The 21835-nt window shown below is 42.6% G+C and overlaps 1 protein-coding gene across 6 annotated transcripts in view; it reads left to right on the forward strand.

The window, feature by feature from the left end:
• Window positions 1-21835, forward strand: part of PPP1R13B (protein phosphatase 1 regulatory subunit 13B) — a 121492-nt gene that overhangs the window by 71901 nt on the left and 27756 nt on the right. For 5 of the 6 annotated variants that reach the window (XR_008659305.2, XM_055288004.2, XM_055288005.2 and 2 more), the window contains exon 4: window positions 4211-4287. The exons of the other annotated variant lie outside the window; for it this stretch is intronic. Coding sequence is in view for 4 of the 5 variants with exons in the window: in XM_055288004.2 (XP_055143979.1) it covers window positions 4211-4287 (77 nt within the window). In the remaining variant the exon portion in view is untranslated. The remainder of the gene's footprint in view (window positions 1-4210; window positions 4288-21835) is intronic. 6 annotated transcript variants of the gene reach the window in all.

Raw genomic sequence — 21835 nt, forward strand, 5'->3', positions numbered from 1 at the left:
ATAGTTTGAGACCAGCCTGGCCAACATGGTGAAACCCTGTCTCTACTAAAAATACAAAAATTAGCCAGGCTTGGTGGCACATACCTGTTATCCCAGCTACTCGGGGGGCCGAGACAGGAGAATCGCTTGAACCTGGGAGGCAGAGGTTGCAGTGAGCCTGAGATCGTGCCATTGCACTCCAGCCTGGGCAACAAGAGCGAAACTCCATCTCAAAAAAAAAAAAAAAAAGCTTAGTAGAATAATAGAAAAAATATATACACACACACACAGTTCACAGAAAAGGAATATACATGGCCCTAGGATATATGAAGATACTCACCTTATTCCTAATAAAAGACATGCAGAGAAAACTATCTTGAAATACTATATTTTACCTGTCACATTGGCAAAGATTAAAACAGTTAATAGCACAGTGTTGACAAGGATTCTGAGAAACAGGCAGTCTTCTGCATTGCTGTGGGAGGCAGTTGGCACCTTCTATAGAAGGAAATTTGGCAATAGCTGTTAAACTTACAAAACATAAAACCTTTTACCCAGCAGTTTCATTTCTGAGAATTTATCCTAAAGCTGTGCCCTGGCATCTACAAAATGATATATAAACAGGGTTATTCACTGAGCATTGCTGGTAGGAACAACCTAAATGCCCACCAGGAGAGTTGACCTAAATAAATTAGGGTCCATCTACACAGCAGAATGCTCTGCAGCCGTAAATAATGAAGAACCTCTGTGTCCTGACCCAGACAGACCATCTCCTAAACATGTTACATGAATTAAGCATGGTGCAAAAGAATGTGCACACCTGGCTGCCTTTTGTGGAAAGATGAGCAAAGAGTAATGTGCATATCTATCTTTTTGTATGTGTATAGGCATAAAGCGTTTTGGAAAGATATCTATGCAACTGGGGATATTGTTGCCCTGGGGGGGAAGGGAAAAGTGGCTGTAGAACAGAGGAGGGAGGGTTGTTGATTGTATACGTTTTTGTTCTTTTTGATTTTTGAACCATGGGAATATACTATATATTTTTGAATTAAAATTTAAAGAAAATAAGGAAATTTTTTTTGAACACATATACACTGTACAGTTAAAAGACCTTTGGCTGGGCACGGTGGCTCATGCCTGTAATCCCAGCACTTTGGGAGGCCAAGGCGGTTGGATCACGAGGTCAGGAGATCGAGACCATCCTGGCTAACATGGTGAAATCCCGTCTCTACTAAAAATACCAAAAAATTAGCCGGACGTGGTGGTGGGTGCCTGTAGTCCCAGCTACTTGGGAGGCTGAGGCAGGAGGATGGTGTGAGCCCGGGAGGCGGAGCTTGCAGTGAGCTGAGATCGCGCCACTGCCCTTCAGCCTGGGTGACAGAGTGAGACTCTGTTTCAAACACAAAAACAAAAACAAAACAAAAACAAACCTTTAACTTATTAATTAGCAGTGATTATGGATTACTTCTGATATTTACAAAAATGAACTCAAGCAGATAAAAGGACAATCCTTTGTAAAAATAATATTTCTTTATTGCAAGTTATCCGCTTTATTTGTATTTTATAGTAAAGGAAAATTTGCCCTTGGATGAGCTACTATCTACTTTAAAATCATCTTTCTGTAGCATAAGGCTGTCTTTTAGAATACACCATTACATCTGGAGCCAGGACACCAAGGCTCTGGGCTCAACTCTTCATCTGCTTTTACCTTAAACCAGGGTCCGTCCTCTCTGGGAACATCCACCTGAAGAGGAGGATTAGACTGGCTGACAGTTGAAGTGCTGCTTTAGTGCTAAGGATTTATTTTAACTCTCTACCTGAGTTCTTCAGATACCTATACCCTCCCTCACTTAGCTATACTTAAGTAAAAAGTCTTGCCTTTTACTTATTAATATGTACATAATCCTTAATGTCCTGAGGAGAGTGGTTATTTTTTTCTCACTTTATAAAGTTTGGAAATGGGCTGAGTATGGTGGCTCATGCCTGTAATCCCAGCACTTTGGGAGGCTCAGGTGAGAGGATTGCACGAGCCCAGGAGCTGTACATTCACTCTCTCTTTCATGCCCCGACTCAGAATTCCATCTCCCCCACCTGTAACACTACCCTCTGTCCCTTTACCTCTGCCTAAAAGGGTGGCATAAAGAGTAGCTTATTGGGTGCTGTCTCATGTTTTGTTTTGCTTTTGCTCACGAAACTTCTCCCTTCAACTTACTAATACTCTTTTTTTGTTTTCCTTTCTTTTTTTTTGGAGACAGAGTCTCACTCTGTCGCCAGGCTGGAGTGCAGTGGCGCAATCTTGGCTGCAACCTCCGCCTCCCGGGTTCAAGCAATTCCCCTGTCTCAGCCTCCCAAGTAGCTGGGACTACAGGTGTGCACCACCATGCTGGGCTAATTTTTTGTATTTTTAGTAGAGATGGGGTTTCACCATGTTGGCCAGGATGGTCTCAATCTCCTGACCTCATGATCTGCCCGCCTTGGCCTCCCAAAGTGCTGGGATTACAGGCGTGAGCCATCACGTCCAGCCCCCATCTCAGTGAATGTCTTTTTTTTTTTTTTTTTTTTTTTTGAGACAGGGTTTCACTTGTTACCCAGGCTGGAGTGCAGTGGCATGATCTTGGCTCACTGCAACCTCTGCCTCCTAGGCTCAAGTGATCCTCCCACTTCAGCCTTCCAAGTAGCTGGGACCACAGATGTGTGCCACCATGCCTGGCTAATTTTTTGTATTTTTGGTAAAGATAGGGTTTCACGCTGTTGCCCAGGCTGGTCTTGAACTCCTGGTCTCAAGTGATCTTCCTGCCTTGGCCTCTGAAAGTGCAGGGATTGCAGGCATGAGCCACCATGCCTGGCCCTAAAATGCAAATGCCTTTTGGATTTTTTTTTGCTTTTAGTTTTGTTTTTTTTTTGAGACAGAGTCTCACTCTGTCGCCCAGGCTGGTGTGCAGTGGTGCTATCTCAGCTCACTGCAACCTCCACCTCCCGGGTTCAAGCGATTCTCCTGCCTCAGCCTCCTAGTTAGCTGGGATTACAGGTGTGCGCCACCACGCCTGGGTAATTTTTGTAATTTTACTAGAGACAGGGTTTTGCCATTTGGGCAGGCTGGTCTCAAACTCCTGGCTTCAAGAAGCCTGTCCACCTCAGCCTTCCAAAGTCCTGGGATTACAGGCATGAGCCACCACGCCTGGCTGCAAATGCCTTTTTGAAAAAATTTTTCTTTTTTTTCCCCTCTTGGTAATATGAATGCCAAATTTTTATCTTTATTTTATTTTTGAGACAGAGTCTCACTGTCACCTGGGCTGGAGTGCAATGGCGCAATCATGGTTCACTGCAGTCTCTACCTCCTAGGCTCCAGCTATTCTCCTCAGCCTCGTGAGTGGCTGGGACTACAGGCACATGAGGCACATGTCACCATGCCTTGCCACTTTCTGTATTTTTTTTTTTTTCGTAGAGACAGATTTTCGCCACATTGCCCAGGCTGGTCTTGAATTCCTGAGCTCAAGTGATCCTCCCACCTTGGGAGAATCCCAGCACCTCCCAAAGTGCTGGGAATACAGATGTGAGCCACCTCGCCCAGCCCCAAATTTTTATTTTTAATTGAGATAAAATACACATAAAATTTACCATCTTCTCCATTTTTAAGTGTTAAAAGCCTTTTGATAACAAGTCAATTTCAAGATTCTGAGATAGAATGTAAAAAGAAAAGATTTCATTTAAACACTTTATTTCATTTATTTTTAATTTATTTTTTTTTAAACAGGGTCTTGCTCTGTTGCCCAGGCTGGAGTGCAGCAGAGCAAGATTGTGCAGTAGCCCAATCCTGGCTTACTGCAGCCTCGACCCCTCTCGCTCAAGTCATTCTCCCACCTCAGCCCCCCAAGTAGCTGAGACTACAGGGTGCACCACCATACCTGGCTAATTTTAAAAAATTTGTTGTGGAGACAAATTCTCCCCATGTTGCTGAGGCTCGTCTAGAACTTATGGGCTCAAGCTATCTTCCTGCTTTGGCCTCCCAAAGTGCTGGGATTATAGGTGTGAGCCACTGAGCGCAGCCTAAACAACCTTATATATTAAAGATTAATTGTAAGACCATTTTTTCAACTGTACTAAAGTCTTGAATTTCTCAGCCTGGTATTTTACACTTGTGTTCAATAAATATTTGAATATATGAAGAAATGGGAGAATATTATTTTTTCTAATATGCCTTTTGGTGAGTTTGGTTCTTTTATTTCTTTAGGTGTCCGTCAGACCCAAGAGCAACGAACTCAGAGAAATGTAATAAATGTACCTGGAGAAAAACGTACTGAAAATGGGGTAAGTGATAGTGAATTAAATTGAATTTTAAAAACTGATGGCTAGGTGCAGTGGGTTACGCCTGTAATCTCAGCACTTTGGGAGGCCAAGGCGGAAGAATCACATGAGGCCAGGAGTTTGAGATCAGCCAGAGCAAGATGGTGAGACCCTCTGTCTATAAAAGGTTTTAAAAAATTAATCAGCAGATGAGACCAGGTGCGGTGGCTCACACCTGTAATCCTAGCACTTTGGGAGGCCGAGGCGCACAAATCACGAGGTCAGGAGTTCAAGACCAGCTTGGCCAATCTGGTGAAACCCCGTCTTTACAAAAAAATACAAAAATTAGCCAGGCATGGTGGCATGCGCCTGTAGTCCCAGCTACTCGGGAGGCTGAGGCAGGAGAATTGCTGGAACCCGGGAGGCAGAGGTTGCAGTGAGCCAAGATCGCACCACTGTACTCCAGCTTGGGCAATAGACGGAGACTCCGTGTCAAAAAAAAAAAAAAAAAGAAAAAGTCAGATATGGCCAGGTGTGGTGGCTCATGCCTGTAATCCCAGCACCTTGGGAGGCCGAGGCGGGCAGGTCCCCTGAGGTCAGGAGTTCAAGACCAGGCTGGCCAACATGGTGAAACCCTGTTTCTACTAAAAATACAAAAAAAATTAGCTGGGTATGGTGGCGGGCACCTGTAATCCCAGCTACTCGGGAGGCTGAGGCAGGAGAATCGCTTGAACCCAGGAGGTGGAGGTTGGAGTGAGCCAAGATCGCAGCATTGCACTCCAGCCTGGGCAACGAGCGAAATTCCATCTCAAAAAAAAAAAAAAAGTCAGATGTGGTGGCATCCACCTGTAGTCCCAGCTACTCAGGAGGCTGAGGTGGGATGATGACTTGAGCCCGGGAGTTTGAGGCTGCCGTGAGTCATGATGGTACCACTGCACTTCAGCCTTGTCAACAGAGTAAGACCCGGTTTGTTTTCTTTTTTAATTGCTTTTTACCGGTACTAATGAGTTTGGGTTATAACTTATTTTTAAATAATTATTTTGGGGGTAGATATTGTCATTTCTATTGAATATTTCAAAATATTATATGAAGTTATAAAGCAGCAGTCACTGAGTGGTGTTACCTAGTCACATGATGGTCCATGAATCAGATCACGTCTCCTTTGGAGCAGCCCTCCACCTGCCCTTCACATGCTGCTGCCATGTCCTCTCCTGGAGCAGGCAGTGGGTGCCTCTGTGCACGTAAACACAGCATCTCTGTGGCGGCAGATGGGCCATGGGCTTAGCTTGTAGACTAAGAGTTGAGTAGGCTGACTTGCTTTGCATCTTCAATGTTGGTTCTGGATCCTCTGTCAGGTTTTGACAGACAAAGTGGATGGTGGGCTGCAGTGTCTTCCTCCATCATTGTGGTATAGACTTGGAGAATAGATGGAATGCTGATCATAGGTGAGGGGAGCTGTGGAGGAGCTCTTTGTAAGAAATGCTGGTGTTGGCTGGGCATGGTGGCTCACACCTGTAATCCCAGCACTTTGGGAGGCCAAGGTCGGTCGATCACCTGAGGTCAGGAGTTCGAGACCAGTCTGACCAATATGGTGAAACCCTATCTCTACTAAAAATACAAAAATTAGCTGGGTGTGTTGGCATGCGCCTGTAGTCCCAGCTGCTCAGGAGGCTGAGACAGGAGAATCACATGAACCCAGGAGGCAGAGGTTGCAATGAGCCAAGATCGTGCCGCTGCACTCAAGACTGGGCAAGAGAGTGAGACTCCATCTCAAAAAAAAAAAAGAAATGTTGGTGTGTTTTGAAAGAATGAACCAATAGGGACATTTTTAATGTGGTCTTTTCTGAGAATTTTAAAGATAACTTTAACAAGTAATTTTAAGACTAGAGATTGAGTTTCTTTTCTTTTTCTTTTTTTTTTTTTTTTTTTTTTGAGACAGAGTCTCGCTCTGTCGCCCAGGCTGGAGTGCAGTGGCCTGATCTGGGCTCGCTGCAAGCTCTGCCTCCCAGATTCAAGCCATTCTCCTGCCTCAGCCGCCCCAGCAGCTGGGACTACAGGCGCACACTGCCACGCCTGGCTAATTTTTTGTATTTTAAGTAGAGATGGGGTTTCACCGTGTTAGCCAGAATGGTCTCAATCTCCTGACCTTGTGATCCACTCGCCTCAGCCTCCCAAAGTGCTGTGATTACAGGCATGAGCCATCGCGCCCAGCCTGATTGAGTTTCTTTTTCTGGCTGTGACACTAACTAGGCATCTAAGCTTACGCAAGTTCCTTCCTCACACAGGGCTGGGCATGGTGAGACACTGGTAAAGTGCATGGAGTCTAGAGTGTGACTGGCCCATGTTCAGCCCACTGGCCTCGGAGCTTTCTAATGAGTTGAATTTGAGCAAGTTATTTCACCTCTCTACTTCCCAACTTATTATTGAATTGCCAGTTCTTTTATTGGCTATATTTGTGACCCTACCTCATATACCTAAATCTCTATTTATTTGTACTATCAACTTTAAACAGTATCTCTGGACCTTGCCCTTTGTAAAATGATAATATTAGGCCCCTGCCATCTCCCTCCCTCCCTCCCTCCCTCCCTCCCTCCCTTCCTTCCTTCCTTCCTTCCTCCCTCCCTCCCTTCCTTCCAGCTCTTGCAGCTGTACCAGACTTTTATGTTGTAAAGGTTGACAATATTTGCATATTGTTATCTAACTATAAACTTTTGTGCTTTGTAGATTGGTTATAAAGTTGAAAACCATTTAGTAGTTTTATTATTTTAGATTTTGCAGGTATAATCCACTGCAGAGCCACATGGTATACTAGATTATATTTTCTTCTCTTTGGTTTCAATATCATAATCCTTCTGCCACTCAGGGAGAAATATTCCTGTTGTTAAGATTATAGATTCTCCCTCTTCACATTCCTGCCTTCTGTCATTGGAGTAGAGATTTGTCCACTGCAAATCAAGAGCCTCTACAGAGTTCTTCCAGGCAGATCTGCTTCAGGACGTCTTAAGAAATAAAGGCACACACGCCACTGGTAGAAATTTTCATTCAGTAAATCTGGAGTGGGGCCTAGAAAACTCCCCACGTGACTATGTTGCCATGCCAAGCTTGGGAACATCCAGGTTACACTTTAGCAAGCATTTATAGTTTGTTTGTCCAACAGAATGTTGAAGATCTTTTTGAGTTCTAAGATTTACCATGGGACGGGCATGGTGGCTCGCTCCTGTAATCCCAGCACTTTGGGATGCCAAGGTAGGTGGATCACCTGAGGTCAGGAGTTCTAGACCAACCTAGCCAACATGGTGAAACCCTCTCTCTACTAAAGATACAAAAATTAGCTGAGCATGATGGCAGGTGCCTGTAATCCCAGCTGTTCGGGAGGCTGAGGCAGGAGAATCGCTTGAACCCAGGAGACAGAGGTTGCAGTGAGCTGAGATTGCACCACTGCATTCCAGCCTGGGTGACAGAGAGAGACTCTGTCTCCAAAAAAAATAATAATAAAGAAAGAAAGGAAGAAAGAATTACCATGACCTGAACTTCAGGGAAGATTAAATAGATATATTGAGTAGGCTGTGTGTTGAAGAAGTGAGATGTGTTATATATGATACAGTATATGGAAGAGACTCAAAAGGAAAGCATTCCAAAGGTATGATAAATTGGGTAGACCAGTTTTGATGTGATGAGACCTTTTCCTTGATGAAGTTGTTTCTTGTTAATAAGGAGAAAATGTGTATATTTCAAAATCAACAAAATTGAAACCTGAAACCAAAGTTAAAAATGTGTTTTTATCCTTTGTGTGGCTTGTAATTAGAGGAAGGTATGAGATCTCCTCTAGAGGAATAACTTAGGATTGGAAGCATCACATCAAAGATGTTACTGTATTTTATGGCTTACACATCTACCTTTTAAGCTTAATAATATGTTACCTTGTAAAACACTTTATTGTCTACAGAGCAGTTTTACGTGCATTTCAAGATATGAAAAACATCTTCCCCAAAAATGTTTCTGTGTATACCTTGGTTATAGAATAATGACATGCTAAGCCTTCTAACTTCTGGACTGAGACATCTAAGGACAGATTAAGGAGAGCTGTGAGGAAAGGAGGGAGTATGGGTTGGAAGAGAAGGGCAGGATGCTGAGTTGGTGTGATTGATGTCCATCAGCAGCTGCTGAACTAAGAAGCCGGGGAAGTTCTGCTCTCTGAAAATTGTAGGCCAGCAAGTCAGGTTAATACTACTGTGCTGGTTTGTCATTATGCTATAAAGGCAAATTGATTTGTTCTCATTATATATGCCTGTGTTGAAGCTTCCAAGACGTCCCCAGGTTCCGTGATTTGCTAAGACCACTCAGGACTAAGCATAGAGTTCTCTTGAGTTGCTACAATGAAAGGATTCAGAGCCAGATCAGCAAAGAGGAAAGACACATTCAACTTAGGTATCCTGGAAGAACTTTTTCCTGTCTTCTCAGCCAAGCAGGTTTAAAATCTGAGTCAGTTTTTACTTTATTCTAGGATATCCAGTAAGTTGCCAAGACCAACTGATCCTACCCTCCTGTGTTTTCTTCTAAGAGCTTTATAGTTTTAACTCTTACATTTAGTTTTATGATCAATTTTGAGTTAATTTTTGTGTATAGTGTGAGTTAAAGGATTCAAATTAATTCTTTTCCATGTAAATATCCAGTTATCCCAGCACCACTTGTTGAAAAGACTATTGTGTCTCCCACTGAATTGCCTGACACCTTTGTCAGATCAACTGACCATAAATGTGATGTTTATTTCCAGAAGCATTCATTGCTAATATAGTCACCCAGGCACCGTTTTCCATATGGTGCCCAAGACTCAACTGTGCCTATCATCTCCTAGGCCAGATAAAATTTCAGCTGTCTAGAGAAAAACTTTTAGACTTATGCCAGGAGAGGCTAGAAGCAGTCACCTAGGAGCATGGAGTTGGGGAGGAGATAGGGAGCTAACTGCCTCTTAAATATCGTTCCCTCAGTCTGCCTTATTTTCAGTCCCTACATTTTATTCCCCTTTCCGGAGGTACATGGTGTTGTCAGTTCCTGAAACTTCGAAGATTCTGTGCTGTAACTGGAGTGTTTATCCAGTTTTACTCCTCCTGGCTTGAGTTTTGTCTCTGATGTACTAGGTCAGTTATTTCTCATCTGTTCTTTTGCCAAATTCCAAACATCAGTGTTGTGTGCACTCCTGTTAGTCCCGCTTTTGTGGTTTTATATTATTTGATGTCAAAAATCCCTTTACTGTCAATTAGTGGAGTTTTGGGATTTAATGAAATTAGGATTAATCCTCCCTTGTGAGCAGAGCCAGGTGTGAATTTCTTTTAATTTCCCTATTGGGCTTTCTTGAATTTACTGATTCTGAGGATTGGCATCTGTCAACAGTTCCGGAATATTCTCTGTTATCTCGACAAGTATTTTATCTTCTGCATTCTTTCTGTTTTCTTTTGGAACTCTTATTAGACCTTCATCTTTCATATTATTCTCCTTGTCTCTTAATTTCTTTTTTTTTTTTTTTTGAGGTGGAGTTTCACTCTTGTTGCCCAGGCTGGAGTGCAATGGCATGATCTCGGCTCACCGCAACCTCCGCCTCCCAGGTTCAAGCAATTCTCCTACCTCAGCCTCCCTAGTAGCTGGGATTATAGGCATGTGCCACCACGCCCGGCTAACTTTTTGTATTTTTCGGTGTTTCTCCATGTTGGTCAGGCTGGTCTCGAACTCCCTACCTCAGGTGATCCACCCACCTCGGCCTCCCAAAGTACTGGGATTACAGGCGTGAGCCACCGCGCCCAGCTTAATTTCTTTTTTATATATTCTCTTTTTTGGTCTCTTTGTACTATATTTTGGATACTGTCCTAAGATTCATCTTTCAGTTAGTGAATTCTGTCTTCAGCTGTGTCTGTCTATTTAATACATAAAAGGTGCTTTTATTATTATTATTTTGAAAGGTATGACATAGTCTAGGAAAAATACTAGCAAATTATGTACCTGACAAAGGATTCAGATGCAGAATATATAAAGAACTCCCAAAGCTTAATAATAAGAAAACAAACAGCCCAATTCAAAAAAGAAATAGGCCGAGCTCGATGGCTCAGGCCTATAATCCCAGCACTTTGGGAGGCTGAGGCAGATGGATCACTTGAGGTCAGGAGTTTGAGACCAGCCTGGCCAACATGGCGAAACCCTGTCTCTACTAAAAATACAAAAATTAGCCCAGCATGGTTGTGCACGCCTGTAATCCCAACTACTTGGGAGGCAGGAGAATCACTTGAACTCGGGAGGCAGAGGTTGCAGTGAGCTGAGATCACGCCACTGCACTCTAGCCTGGGCGACAGAGTGAGACTCTGTCTCAAAAAAAAAAAAAAGAAAAAGAAAAAGAAAGAAACAGGTGAAAGATTGAACAGGTGCTTCCCCAAATAAAATATATGAATGTCAAGTAAGCACATGGAAAGGTGTTCACCATCATTAGTCTTTAGGAAAATACAAATTAAAACCACCATGAAGTGGCATTACACACCTATTAGAATGTCTAATGTTAAAAAGACTGATCATAACAAGTGTTGGTGAGGAAAGGGAGAAATTGGAACTCTTACGTACTGCTCGTGGGAATGTAAAATGGTATAATCTGGAAAATAATTTGGTAGTTTGAAACTTAAACATAAATCTACTGTATGACCCGAGAACTCTACTCTTAAATATTTACCTTAGAGAAATGGAAGCAAATGTCTGTGCAGACTTGTACATGGCTTGAAGCCAAAATCTGGAAACAACCCAAATGTTCGTTAACAGGTAAATGCACAAATAGACTATGGTATATCCTCACAGTGGAATATTCCTGAACAATCAAAGGAAATGAACTACTAATACATGCTACAACATGGATGAATCTCAAAATCATTGTGCTGAAAGAAGCCAGCCAAAGGATTACGTACTGAATACTGTTATGGGTTCATTCATATACAATTCTAGAAAACATAAACTAATCTCTAGTAACAGGGAAGGTCAGTGTTTGCCTGTGGACATGAGAACCAGGAGATGGGGGGCAAAGAGATACGAGGAAGGGATTACAAAAGGGCACAAGGAAATTTGGGGAGAGGATGAATTTATTTTCTTGCTTGTGATGATTTCATAGTTATACATTTGTCAAAACATCAAATTATATACTTTAGGTATGTGCAGTTTATTATATGTGAATTATACCTCAGTAAAGCTGTTGTAAAATTCATTAAAATTTTCAGTTCTAGAAGTTTTAGGCCGGGCGCAGTGGCTCACGCCTGTAATCCCAGTACTTTGGGGAGGCCAAGGCGGGTGGGTCACCTGAAGTCAGGAGTTCTAGACTAGCCTGCTCAACATGGTGAAACCCATCTCTACTAAAAATTCAAAAATTAGCCTGGCATCGTGGCAGGCGCCTGTAATCCCAACTACTCAGGGGGATGAGGCAGGAGAATCGCTTGAACCCAGGGGGCGGAGGTTGCAGTGAGCTGAGATCATGCCATCGCACTCCAGCCTGGGGGACAAGAAGAGGGAGACTTTGTCTCAAAAAACAAACAAAAAAAAGAAGTGTTCTTAAATCTTCTTAGTTGCTCTTTGCTTATATTTTAAACACACTAAACATTTTATATTCAGCAACGAATAATTTCTTTATCTGAATGTTACTTCTGCTGACTGTTGAGTCATGGCTCCTTGATTGCTCTGTTTTGGTTTTTGACAATGAGCTGCTCGTTTTCCTTGGAACTTTACCTCTGGGCATTTTTTGAGACCTGGATAAAGTCATGATTTTCCTGAAAGGCTTCCATTTGCTTTGTCAGTAACTAGGCACAAGCTAGGCTCAATTTCTACCGTCCTTTGTGGATCATGAAGCTTTCATGAGAGCTGTCTAGTGGTTACAGATAGTTAGGGGGCTGTCTCTCCTTCCACTCAGTGATGGGGAGAGGTGTAGGTTCCCGACTGCCCCCTTCTGTGTGGGGGGTTCATTTCATAGTTAGCTTTACATTGAGGTTGTAGGTCTTTGCATCCTGGACGTTTGTGGGCATCTCCTCTTGGACTCTCCACACTGGAACGAGCCTAAGTCTTTACCTCCTAATGCCAGACTTCACCAGCTGCCAGGGAGCAAGTATGCAGGTGGGCAAAAACCTTCAGGACAAAAGCTAGCTGTGGTGTTCTTTTATTATTGCCCAAGGTTTCTGGTTTCTCTTTATTTTTGGTCCCTGTAGTTTCCTTACTGTTGTGCCAACTCAGTGATGCCTTTAAAAACACGTTTTGTGTTTTATCTTGCTTTTAGGTGTTGTTACCAGGAGTGTGTTACAGGGTGTCCTGTCAGCCATGCGGTTGGAAGCAGAGCGCTTCCAGGGTGTTCTCATAGTTCTCATGTGGCATGGGATGTGTTTTCTTTTGTTATCTGTGCACTTTGATAGCCCATTTTCTTGCCAGTCTCTTTCTAGCCCTAATTATTCCTAGCATCTTGCCTTGGGTATAAATGTGTATTGAATTGAATTGATAGGGATGAAATTTTTTTTTTTTTTAAGACTGGGTCTCGCTGTGTCGCTCAGGCTGGAGTGCAGTGGCACAATCTCAGCTCACTGCAACCTCTGCCTCCCGGGTTCAAGTAATTCTCCTGCCTCAGCCTCCCATGTAGCTGGGACTACAGGCATGCGCCACCACTCCTGGCTAATTTTTGTATTTTTAGTGGAGAATGGGGTTTCACTATGTTGGCCAGGCTGGTCTCGAACTCCTGAGCTCAAGTGATCCTCCTGCCTCAGCCTCTCAAAGTTCTGGTATTACAGGCATGAGCTACTACCTGAGCCTTATGTGAATAAGTTTTACGATTAAAATTTATTCATATTGGGCCGGGCGTGGTGGCTCACACCTGTAAACCCAGCACTTTGGGAGGCCAAGGTAGGTGGATCACTTGAGATCAGGAGTTTGAGACCAGTCTGGACAACAGAGTAGACCTCATTTCTGTTTAAAAAAAAAAAAAAAAGTTATTCACATTTATAGACTAAAATAGCATGTTGAAGTACTATTGCAGGGGGTAGGGAGTCAGTATGCATTTTAGATATCTAATTGGCTCTTATTAATTTGTGAGACTTAGTAATTGTTGGAATATGAAATATTCTGGCTTCAGAATTTAATGAGATGTTAGACTTGATTTTATTAAACATTTTATATTTTTGCCACCTTTGTGACTGGGAATACTGAGCATATAATTTATGTGATAAAAATGAGCATCTGTGTTTATAAGGTATCTTGGTATCATTATCACCTATTTTTTGTTTGCTAAATGGGCAAGTAAAACCTACTCTTCAAACCTGAAGATATATAACCTTGAAGAGATAGGAATAAAGAGAAATGATTTCATATTGATGAATATTACGTGAGCATAAGTAGGTTTTATTCTAATTATTTTGCTAGAGTTTTGCATTAGGGATGTTTGTCATTTTTGAAATGACATTTTACTTGAGAAACTGCTTATACTTTTAAAAAAACTAGTTATACAGCATGCGTTGTGGCTCACGCCTGTGATCCCAGCACTTTGAGAGGCCAAGGCAAGAGAATAACTTGAGACTAGGAGTTTGAGACCAGCCTGGGCAACATAGTGAGACACTGTCTCTACAGAAAAAAATTTAAAAATACATCAGTGTAGGCCAAGCACAGTGGCCCACACCTGTAATCCAGCACTTTGGGAGGCCAAGGCGGGTGGATCAGTGAAGTCAGGAGCTTGAGACCAGCCTGACCAACATGGTGAAACCCCGTCTCTACTAAAAATACAAAAATTAGGCTTGGTGCAGTGGCTCATGCCTGTAATCCCAGCACTTTGGGAGGCTGAGGCAGTCAGGTAGATCACAAGGTCAGGAGATTGAGACCATCCTGGCCAATATGGTGAAATCCTGTCTCTACTAAAAATACAAAAATTAGGCCCGGTGCAGTGGCTCACGCCTGTAATCCCAGCACTTTGGGAGGCTGAGGCAGGCAGATCACAGGGTCAGGAGATTGAGACCATCCTGGCCAATATGGTGAAACCCTGTCTCTACTAAAATACAAAAAAATTAGTTGGGCGTGGTGGCACATGCCTGTAGTTCCAGCTACTTGAGAGGCTGAGGCAAGGGAATTGCTTGAACCTGGGAGGCGGAGGTTGCAGTGAGCCAAGATGGCGCCACTTGCACTCCACTGGCGACAGAGCAAGACTCCACCTCAAAAAATAATAATAATAATAAAAATACAAAAATTAGCTGGGCATGGTGGTGGGTGCCTGTAATCCCAGCTATCCGGGAGGCTGAGGCAGGAGAATCACTTGAACCCTGAGGGGCGGAGGTTGCAGTGAACCGAGATTGCGCCACTGCACTCCAGCCCGGGTGACAGAGTGAGACTCCATCTCAAAAAAAAAAAAAAAAAAAAAAAAAAAAAAAAAAAAAAAGACACTCAGGTGACTACCACGGAGGCTTAGAATTTCTCTCTTTATTATTTTTAAAACAATTCTCTGCAACTTATTTTAATTGTAGACAGAATAAAGACATAAAAGCAAGATGGTTAGTGGAGGCCACCTGAAGTATCCTCTCAGATTTCATAGAGAAAGAAAGGGTATTTTTGGAGACAGATGTGTGAACAAATCATGCTAGTATGAAAAGTGTAGTAAAAGTGGAATAAGGCACCAAAATAAAGGGGTATGATTAACTTTATCAAGATTGATGTTGGGCAATACTTCCCAAAAGGAAGAATCAGAGGATTCTACAAAGATACAGAGGAATAGACATGAAACTGTATGGTGACAGAGTTATAAACAGGACTGTGCAGCATGAAGTGTAGGGACAGGCAAGGGGGAGGGGACACTGAGAGGGGACACGGAGAGGGAGGAGAGCAAGAGGACCAGCCCAGGAGAGGCCAGGTCTTCACCATGCTAAGAGTTCAGATTAATCTTGTGGGATTTTAAGCAAGCTGTGTTTTAGAAAGATCTCTGTGGTGCTGGCCTGCAAGAATTATGTATCAGCAGTGGGAGATAAAGAGCAGGACGGGAATGAGACTGGAGACAAGAGCCTTGTGAGGTCATTGTTTGCTGTGCTTTGCAGTGGTGTCACAACTCCTGGAATCTCAGAGACTTTCAAAGGAAGTATTTGAAAATACAGCTTCAAGGGTATGGTGATAAAAGCAGAAAAGGCATCCAGTTATCTATAAATTACCACTTAGAAGAAATTTCACTTCTTATTTATTTTAAAGAGACAGGGTTTCGCTCTGTTGCGTAGGCTGGAGTGCAGTGGTACAATCATAGTTCACTGCAGCTTGGAACCTTGGGCTCAAGCAGTCCTCTCACCTCAGCCTCCAAAGTAGCTGGGACTAGAGGTGTGCGCCATCATGCCCAGCAATTTTTAAATTTTTTTGTAGAGATGATGTGTCACACATTGCCCAGGCTGGCTTTGAACTTTTGGTCTCAAGTGATCCTTCCACTCCAAAGCCCTTCGGGGTTACTGGGCAGGTGACATTAAGTCTATTTGGTCACTTCTCATAATCTTCCAAAAAAAAAGTTGCCTATAGAGTTCTCATTATTGCATTTATCTTATTTTTAAAATTGTTTTATTCTTGACTCAAGTAACTTTTATGTTTTGCAAGGGGGAGAAATTAATCCTTTCCCATTAGTTCCACCTATGTGAAATTGTTGATGTTTGATCATTTTTTGATCTGGCGGATCATGAAGTCGAGAGATCAAGACCATCCTGGCCAACATGGTGAAACCCATCTCTACTAAAAATACAAAAATTAGCTGGGCGTGGTGGCACGTGCTTCTAGTGCCAGCTACTTGGGAGGCTGAGGCAGGAGAATCGCTTGAACCCAGGAGGCGGAAGTTGCAGTGAGCCGAGATAGCGCCACTGCTCTCCAGCTGGTGACAGAGCGAGACTCTGTCTCAAAAAAACAAACAAAAAAGTAGTATTTTCACATGATTTAGATTATTAAGATGTCTTCATGGTGTCTGGTTTACCCTTTGACATAATAAATGGCTGTTGATTAGGAGCAACCACGTATACCAAGCTGCAGCCAGGTAGCGAGGGCATCACCTCCCATGTGATGGAAATAGTGCCTGCTTGCTGTCAGGAGATGTGGCTAGGATCCTGGCACTGCTTCTGACCTGACACGTAAGCATGGGAAAGCCAGTCAACCAGCTGCCCAGAGCCTTAGCTTTCTCACCTGTAAAATAAGCTTAAGAATTTTCCTCCTAGGGGCCAGGCACGGTGGCTCACGCCTGTAATCCCAGCACCTTGGGAAGCCAAGGTGGGCGGATCATGAGGTCAGGAGATCAAGACCATCCTGGATAACAGGGTGAAACCCCATCTCTACTAAAAATACAAAAAATCAGCTGGGCATGGTGGCATACTTCTGTGGTCCCAGCTATTCGGGAGGCTGAGGCAGGAGAATCGCTTGAACCCGGGAGGTGGAGGTTGCAGTGAGCTGAGATCTTGCCACTGCGCTCAAGCCTGGGTGACAGAGCTAGACTCCGTCTCAAAAAAATAATAATAAAAAAATAAAAATTTCCTCCTAGGATTTTTGTAAGCATCATCTAAGACAGCTATAAACTTGGGTATATATAAATGTCTGATATGCAGCAGGCATTCATTACATGTTAATTGTTGAATCTCTAGAATGAATTCAAGAATTCATTTTAAAAAGTACTGAGTTCTTCCCATCTCTGAAAGTGAATAAACATCCTGAATATCAAAACAATGGTATGAGAGAGTCCTCAAAGAATCAGGAAGAACTTCAGGAAGCAGATGGCATTGCCTCCTAGGTCTTAAGTGATAGGCAGAGTTGAGGAAGCAGTGGGGGAAGGGCACTGTGGGCAGCATGAAGAGCATGAGTGAGATATGCTCGCAGGAAAGTGTTGGTTCTAGAACGGAGTGGCAAGCACAGATGTGGGAGGTCATGAAGAGCACTTTCGAGCAGCAGCTTTTATTTAGGACAAGGATGGTTCAGTCAAAGATGTTGCTGCTGAGGCTTCTGGAAAAAGGCTAGAGCCATTCATAGAAATAGGGAATTTAGGGAGGAAGCCAGGCTTGGAAGGAGAGAGAGGAGTTCGGTGGAGAGAGGCCAGAGGTGGATGTTTTGACAAGGTGTGTTCTCATATAAACTAAGTGCAAAAAGGAACGAGCATGAAACTTAACTATTTCATGTCACCTCACTGGAGCTTGAAAGCTTAGGGAATTTTTTATTCCAAATAATATATATTTTTTTGATTCTAGGTTACAGTTTACTTCAAATAATCTGAATACAATGACCAGTATACAATTTTTAAAAATCAGGTACACAAGGAAATAAGACATCACGAACAAAATATGACAAACACCTCAGATACTGGTATGACCTGACACAGGCTATAAAACAGCTGTGTTGGCCGGGCGCGGTGTCTCGCGCCCGTAATCCCAGCACTTTGGGAGGCCGAGGTGGGCGGATCACAAGGTCAGGAGATCGAGACCATCCTGGCTAACACGGTGAAACCCCATCTCTACTAAAAATCCAAAAAATTAGCCGGGCGTGGTGGCGGGTGCCTGTAGTCCCAGCTACTCGGGAGGCTGAAGCAGGAGAATGGCATGAACCCGGGAGGCAGAGCTTGCAGTGAGCCGAGATCCACCACTGCACTCCAGCCTGGGCGACAGAGCGAAACTCCGTCTCAAACAACAACAAAAAAAACAGCTGTGTTTACTTTATTTAAAGAAATGACAAGTTTTGATGGTATGTTCAAGAGAATAGGAAAATATTTTAAAATGGCACTGCAGACTGAAAAAAGAACCCAACAGAACTTTCACAAATGAAAAAAACCCTGAAATTAAAAGCTCAAAAGAAAGGTTTGACACATATAGACAAATCTGAAGATTTACAATGAATAACAGAAATTGAGAATAAGCATTTTGAAACTTTCATATCAACAGGGTAATCTTATGTCTACTGACAACAATAATTAACATTGTGGATGTATTCTGTACTTCTATAATAATTTATTTTCATTGTATTTTCTGATAAAATAAAGGACTCATTTCTGGGATAACATACTGTTACAATTCAACAACAAGAAGACAACCAACTTAAAAATAGACATCTCATCAAAGAAGAGAGACAAGTGACTAACAGGCACATGCAAAGATGCTTAACATTTCCAGTCATTGGGGAAATGCAAATGGAAACCACAGTGAGACACCATCACACAGCCACAAGAATTCAGCTATAAGCAAAAAGACAAATATTGGCAAGAATGTGGACACACTGATGTCCATTGCTGGTGGAAATGTAAAATAGTGCAATCACTTTGGAAGACAGTTTGGCAGTTTCTTAAAAAGCTAAACATAAACTTACCATACAAGCCAGGAATTCCACTCCTAGGTATCTACTCCAGAGAAATGAAATATCTGCTCACACAGACTTTTATGCAAATGTGCACAGCAGCACTGTTACTCGTACCAGCTAAGAAATAGCCCAAATGTCCATTAACTGGTGAACGGATAAACAAAATGTGGTATATCCATCTGACTGAATATGATGCAGCATTAAAAAGAAACTACTCAACTCAGATGAACCTCAAAAACCTTACAGCAGATGTAAAAGACTACCTATGGTATGACTTCGCTTCGCTTATATGAAGTGTCCGGAAGAAAGTAAGTCTAGAGACAGAAAGCAGATCAGTGGGTGCCTGCAGCTGGGGTCCAGAGTGGAAATTAATGGTGAATGGCACGAGGTAACTTTTGGAGGCAGATGGAACCGTTCTAAAACAGAATTGTGGTGATGGTTGCACAACTCTGTGTATTTGCTAAAATAACTAAATTTTCCAGTTACAATTGGTGAATTTTAGGATATGTAAATTATGCCTCAATTAACTCTAAAAAAGAAAAGCCTGTGACTTGAAAAGTTAAGGAAAAAATAAAATCTAGGGATAGGGCTGAAAGTTACACTCAGAATGAATACGTGGCTTTAAATTCTTTTATTATTAAAAAGCAAACTAAAAATAAGTGAACTCTCTATTCAACTTAATAAATGAAGAAAAGGTTAAAATAAAAGACATAGGATAATTAAAGATAAAAGTGCAGATGAATAATATTGAACACAAACAGAACAGTCAAAAGAATAAATGAACTTATAAGGAGACATAACCGCCACAGATGGGAAAGAGATTAAAAGGTCCATTAAACAATGACCATGTACTAGTTAACAGACCCGCCTTTCTAAATGGACCCACTATGGTTAGAAGCTACAGATGTTTCATAAAGAAAAGCAACAGGCCCACTGAGTTCCAAGTCAACCTTTCAACCCTATTTCATGGACACATTCCTCATTTTATTGTTTCTGAAATCCAGGTCCATCTCATTATCCCTGTCATAAGGTGGCAGTGTGAGGGAGCTGCAGGAAAAGCTGCTGCAGGCCACCCCAGGAACCTTCACAAAGTGCTGGTGACAACAAATCTTTTAAGGATGGTAGTTTTTGAAGTCCTCTATTATTGCTTGCACTAAACCTTGAAGAATTTTGCCGTTTGTCTTTCTTCACTATGGGCTGAGAGACTGGTACTTTTATTTTAGCAGATACTGTAGATGGGACAGCAACAAGGCTGTTTTTCCTGATGGAAATTTGCTCTGATTCTACTGTGTCTTGTCCTTCTTTTGAACTTTTTCCACTCTTCCCTGCTTTTGGTGATTCTTTCTTCTTCTTGTTTTTATTCAGCATGGCTGGAGCTGGCGGCCGCTGCCACCGCCTGCCCCTGCAGCAGCAGCGCCCCCACCCCCAGCCGTCTCACCTCCACGGCCACTGCTGCCACCCAGGGACTGAGTCGTTCGCTTGCTCTTGCTTCCCGTTTTTCAGGCTTTCAGAGGCTGCGGCAGCTGCAGCAGTGGCTGCCTATTCCAAATAATATTGTAGTGACATTCTTTTTTTTTTTTTTTTTACTTTAAGTTTTAGGGTACATGTGCACAATGTGCAGGTTTGTTACAATGTATACATGTGCCATGTTGGTGTGCTGCACTCATTAACTCGTCATTTAACATTAGGTATATCTCCTAATGCTATCCCTCTCCCCTCCCCCCACCCCACAACAGGCCCCGGTGTGAGATGTTCCTGTCTATTATAACCATAATGAAGTAATTTGGCTGAATATTAAAATCAGCATATCAAGATTAGGGACATCTGAAATGACCCATTTGCTAGTAGATGTTTAATTGCTGACAGAATCCACTAGTCTTTTCTGTTAACTGATTTTGTAATCACAAAGGAATGTATGTTAGGCATTGAAGGAAAAAGCACCATTCATAGTTAAACCTCCATCGTTTACACTGTAGCTTAGCTCCTTTAAACATATACATGTTCTCTCTCGTCTCTGTGTTATGATGATGCTGTTTGGGGAGATTGCACTGTGACTGAACTTATAATAAAAATAGTTATAGGACGGGAAAGCAACTTTAGGGTAACAAAAGCTAAACAAGAGAGCACTTCAGAGCAGGTAGAGCCAGCACACGTGCACAACAAAACAGGCATCAGAGATGCTCTCCTGCCTCTGAGGCACTTGGCATATGTATGCCAAGCAAAAGCAGAATATTTTGGGTTTATCCAAGCATGACACAAAATTCAAATCTGTACCAGAGTCTGTTCGTCTGTTCTCTGACCAGGAACAATTGGGTTGACTAAATTAGTATGTATATTTGCCTGAAATTGTAATGTCAAAATACCACTCCTTATAGAGCATTATTTAGTGTTTCTTTTTTTTTCTTTCTTTTTTTTTTTTTTTTTGAGATGGAGTCTTGCTCTGTTGCCCAGGCTGGAGTGCAGTGGCATGGTCTTGGCTCACTGCAACCTCCGCCTCCTGGGTTCAAGCGATTATCCTGCCTCAACCTCCCAGGTAGCTGGGATTACAGGCACCCGCCACCAAGCCTGGCTAATTTTTTGTATTTTTAGTAGAGACAGCGTTTCACCATGTTGGCCAGGCTGGTCTTGAACTCCTGACCTCGTGATCCGCCCACCTTGGCCTCCCAAAGCGCTGGGATTACAGGTGTGAGCCACTGTGCCCGGCCTATGTAGTGTTTCTAGGTGAAAGATTATACAAAAAAAAAAGGCATAGTTTTTCAAGAACTGCAATAATGAAGAGTCATTAACTGGACAGATATTGGATGAGGTATGTAATATGATGAATTCCTCTGTTCATAGGTAGAATTGTAGTCTTTACTACTTTTTGGCACATAGCAAAATTCTTTTTCTTTTTTTTTTTTTTGATATAGGGTCTTGCTCTGTTCCCTAGGCTGGAGTGCAGTGGTGCAGTCACAGCTCACTGCAATCTCAACCTCCCAGGCTCAAGCATTCCTTCCACCTCATCCTCCCGAGTAACTGGGGCTACAGGTGCCCGCCACCATGCCTGGCTAATTTTTGTGTATTTTGTAGAGATGAGGTTTCACCGTGTTGTCCAGGCTGGTCTGAAACTCATGAACTGGGATTATAGCCGTGAGCCATCATGCCTGGCCACATATTAGCAAAATATTTCAATAGTACATTAAATAGAATTGTAAGACTAGCCTTCTTACTAATATTTGGAGAGGCAAAGGCAAATATTTTGTTT

The sequence above is a fragment of the Symphalangus syndactylus genome, chromosome 8 (assembly GCF_028878055.3).
Source record: "Symphalangus syndactylus isolate Jambi chromosome 8, NHGRI_mSymSyn1-v2.1_pri, whole genome shotgun sequence".
Taxonomy (NCBI): domain Eukaryota; kingdom Metazoa; phylum Chordata; class Mammalia; order Primates; family Hylobatidae; genus Symphalangus; species Symphalangus syndactylus.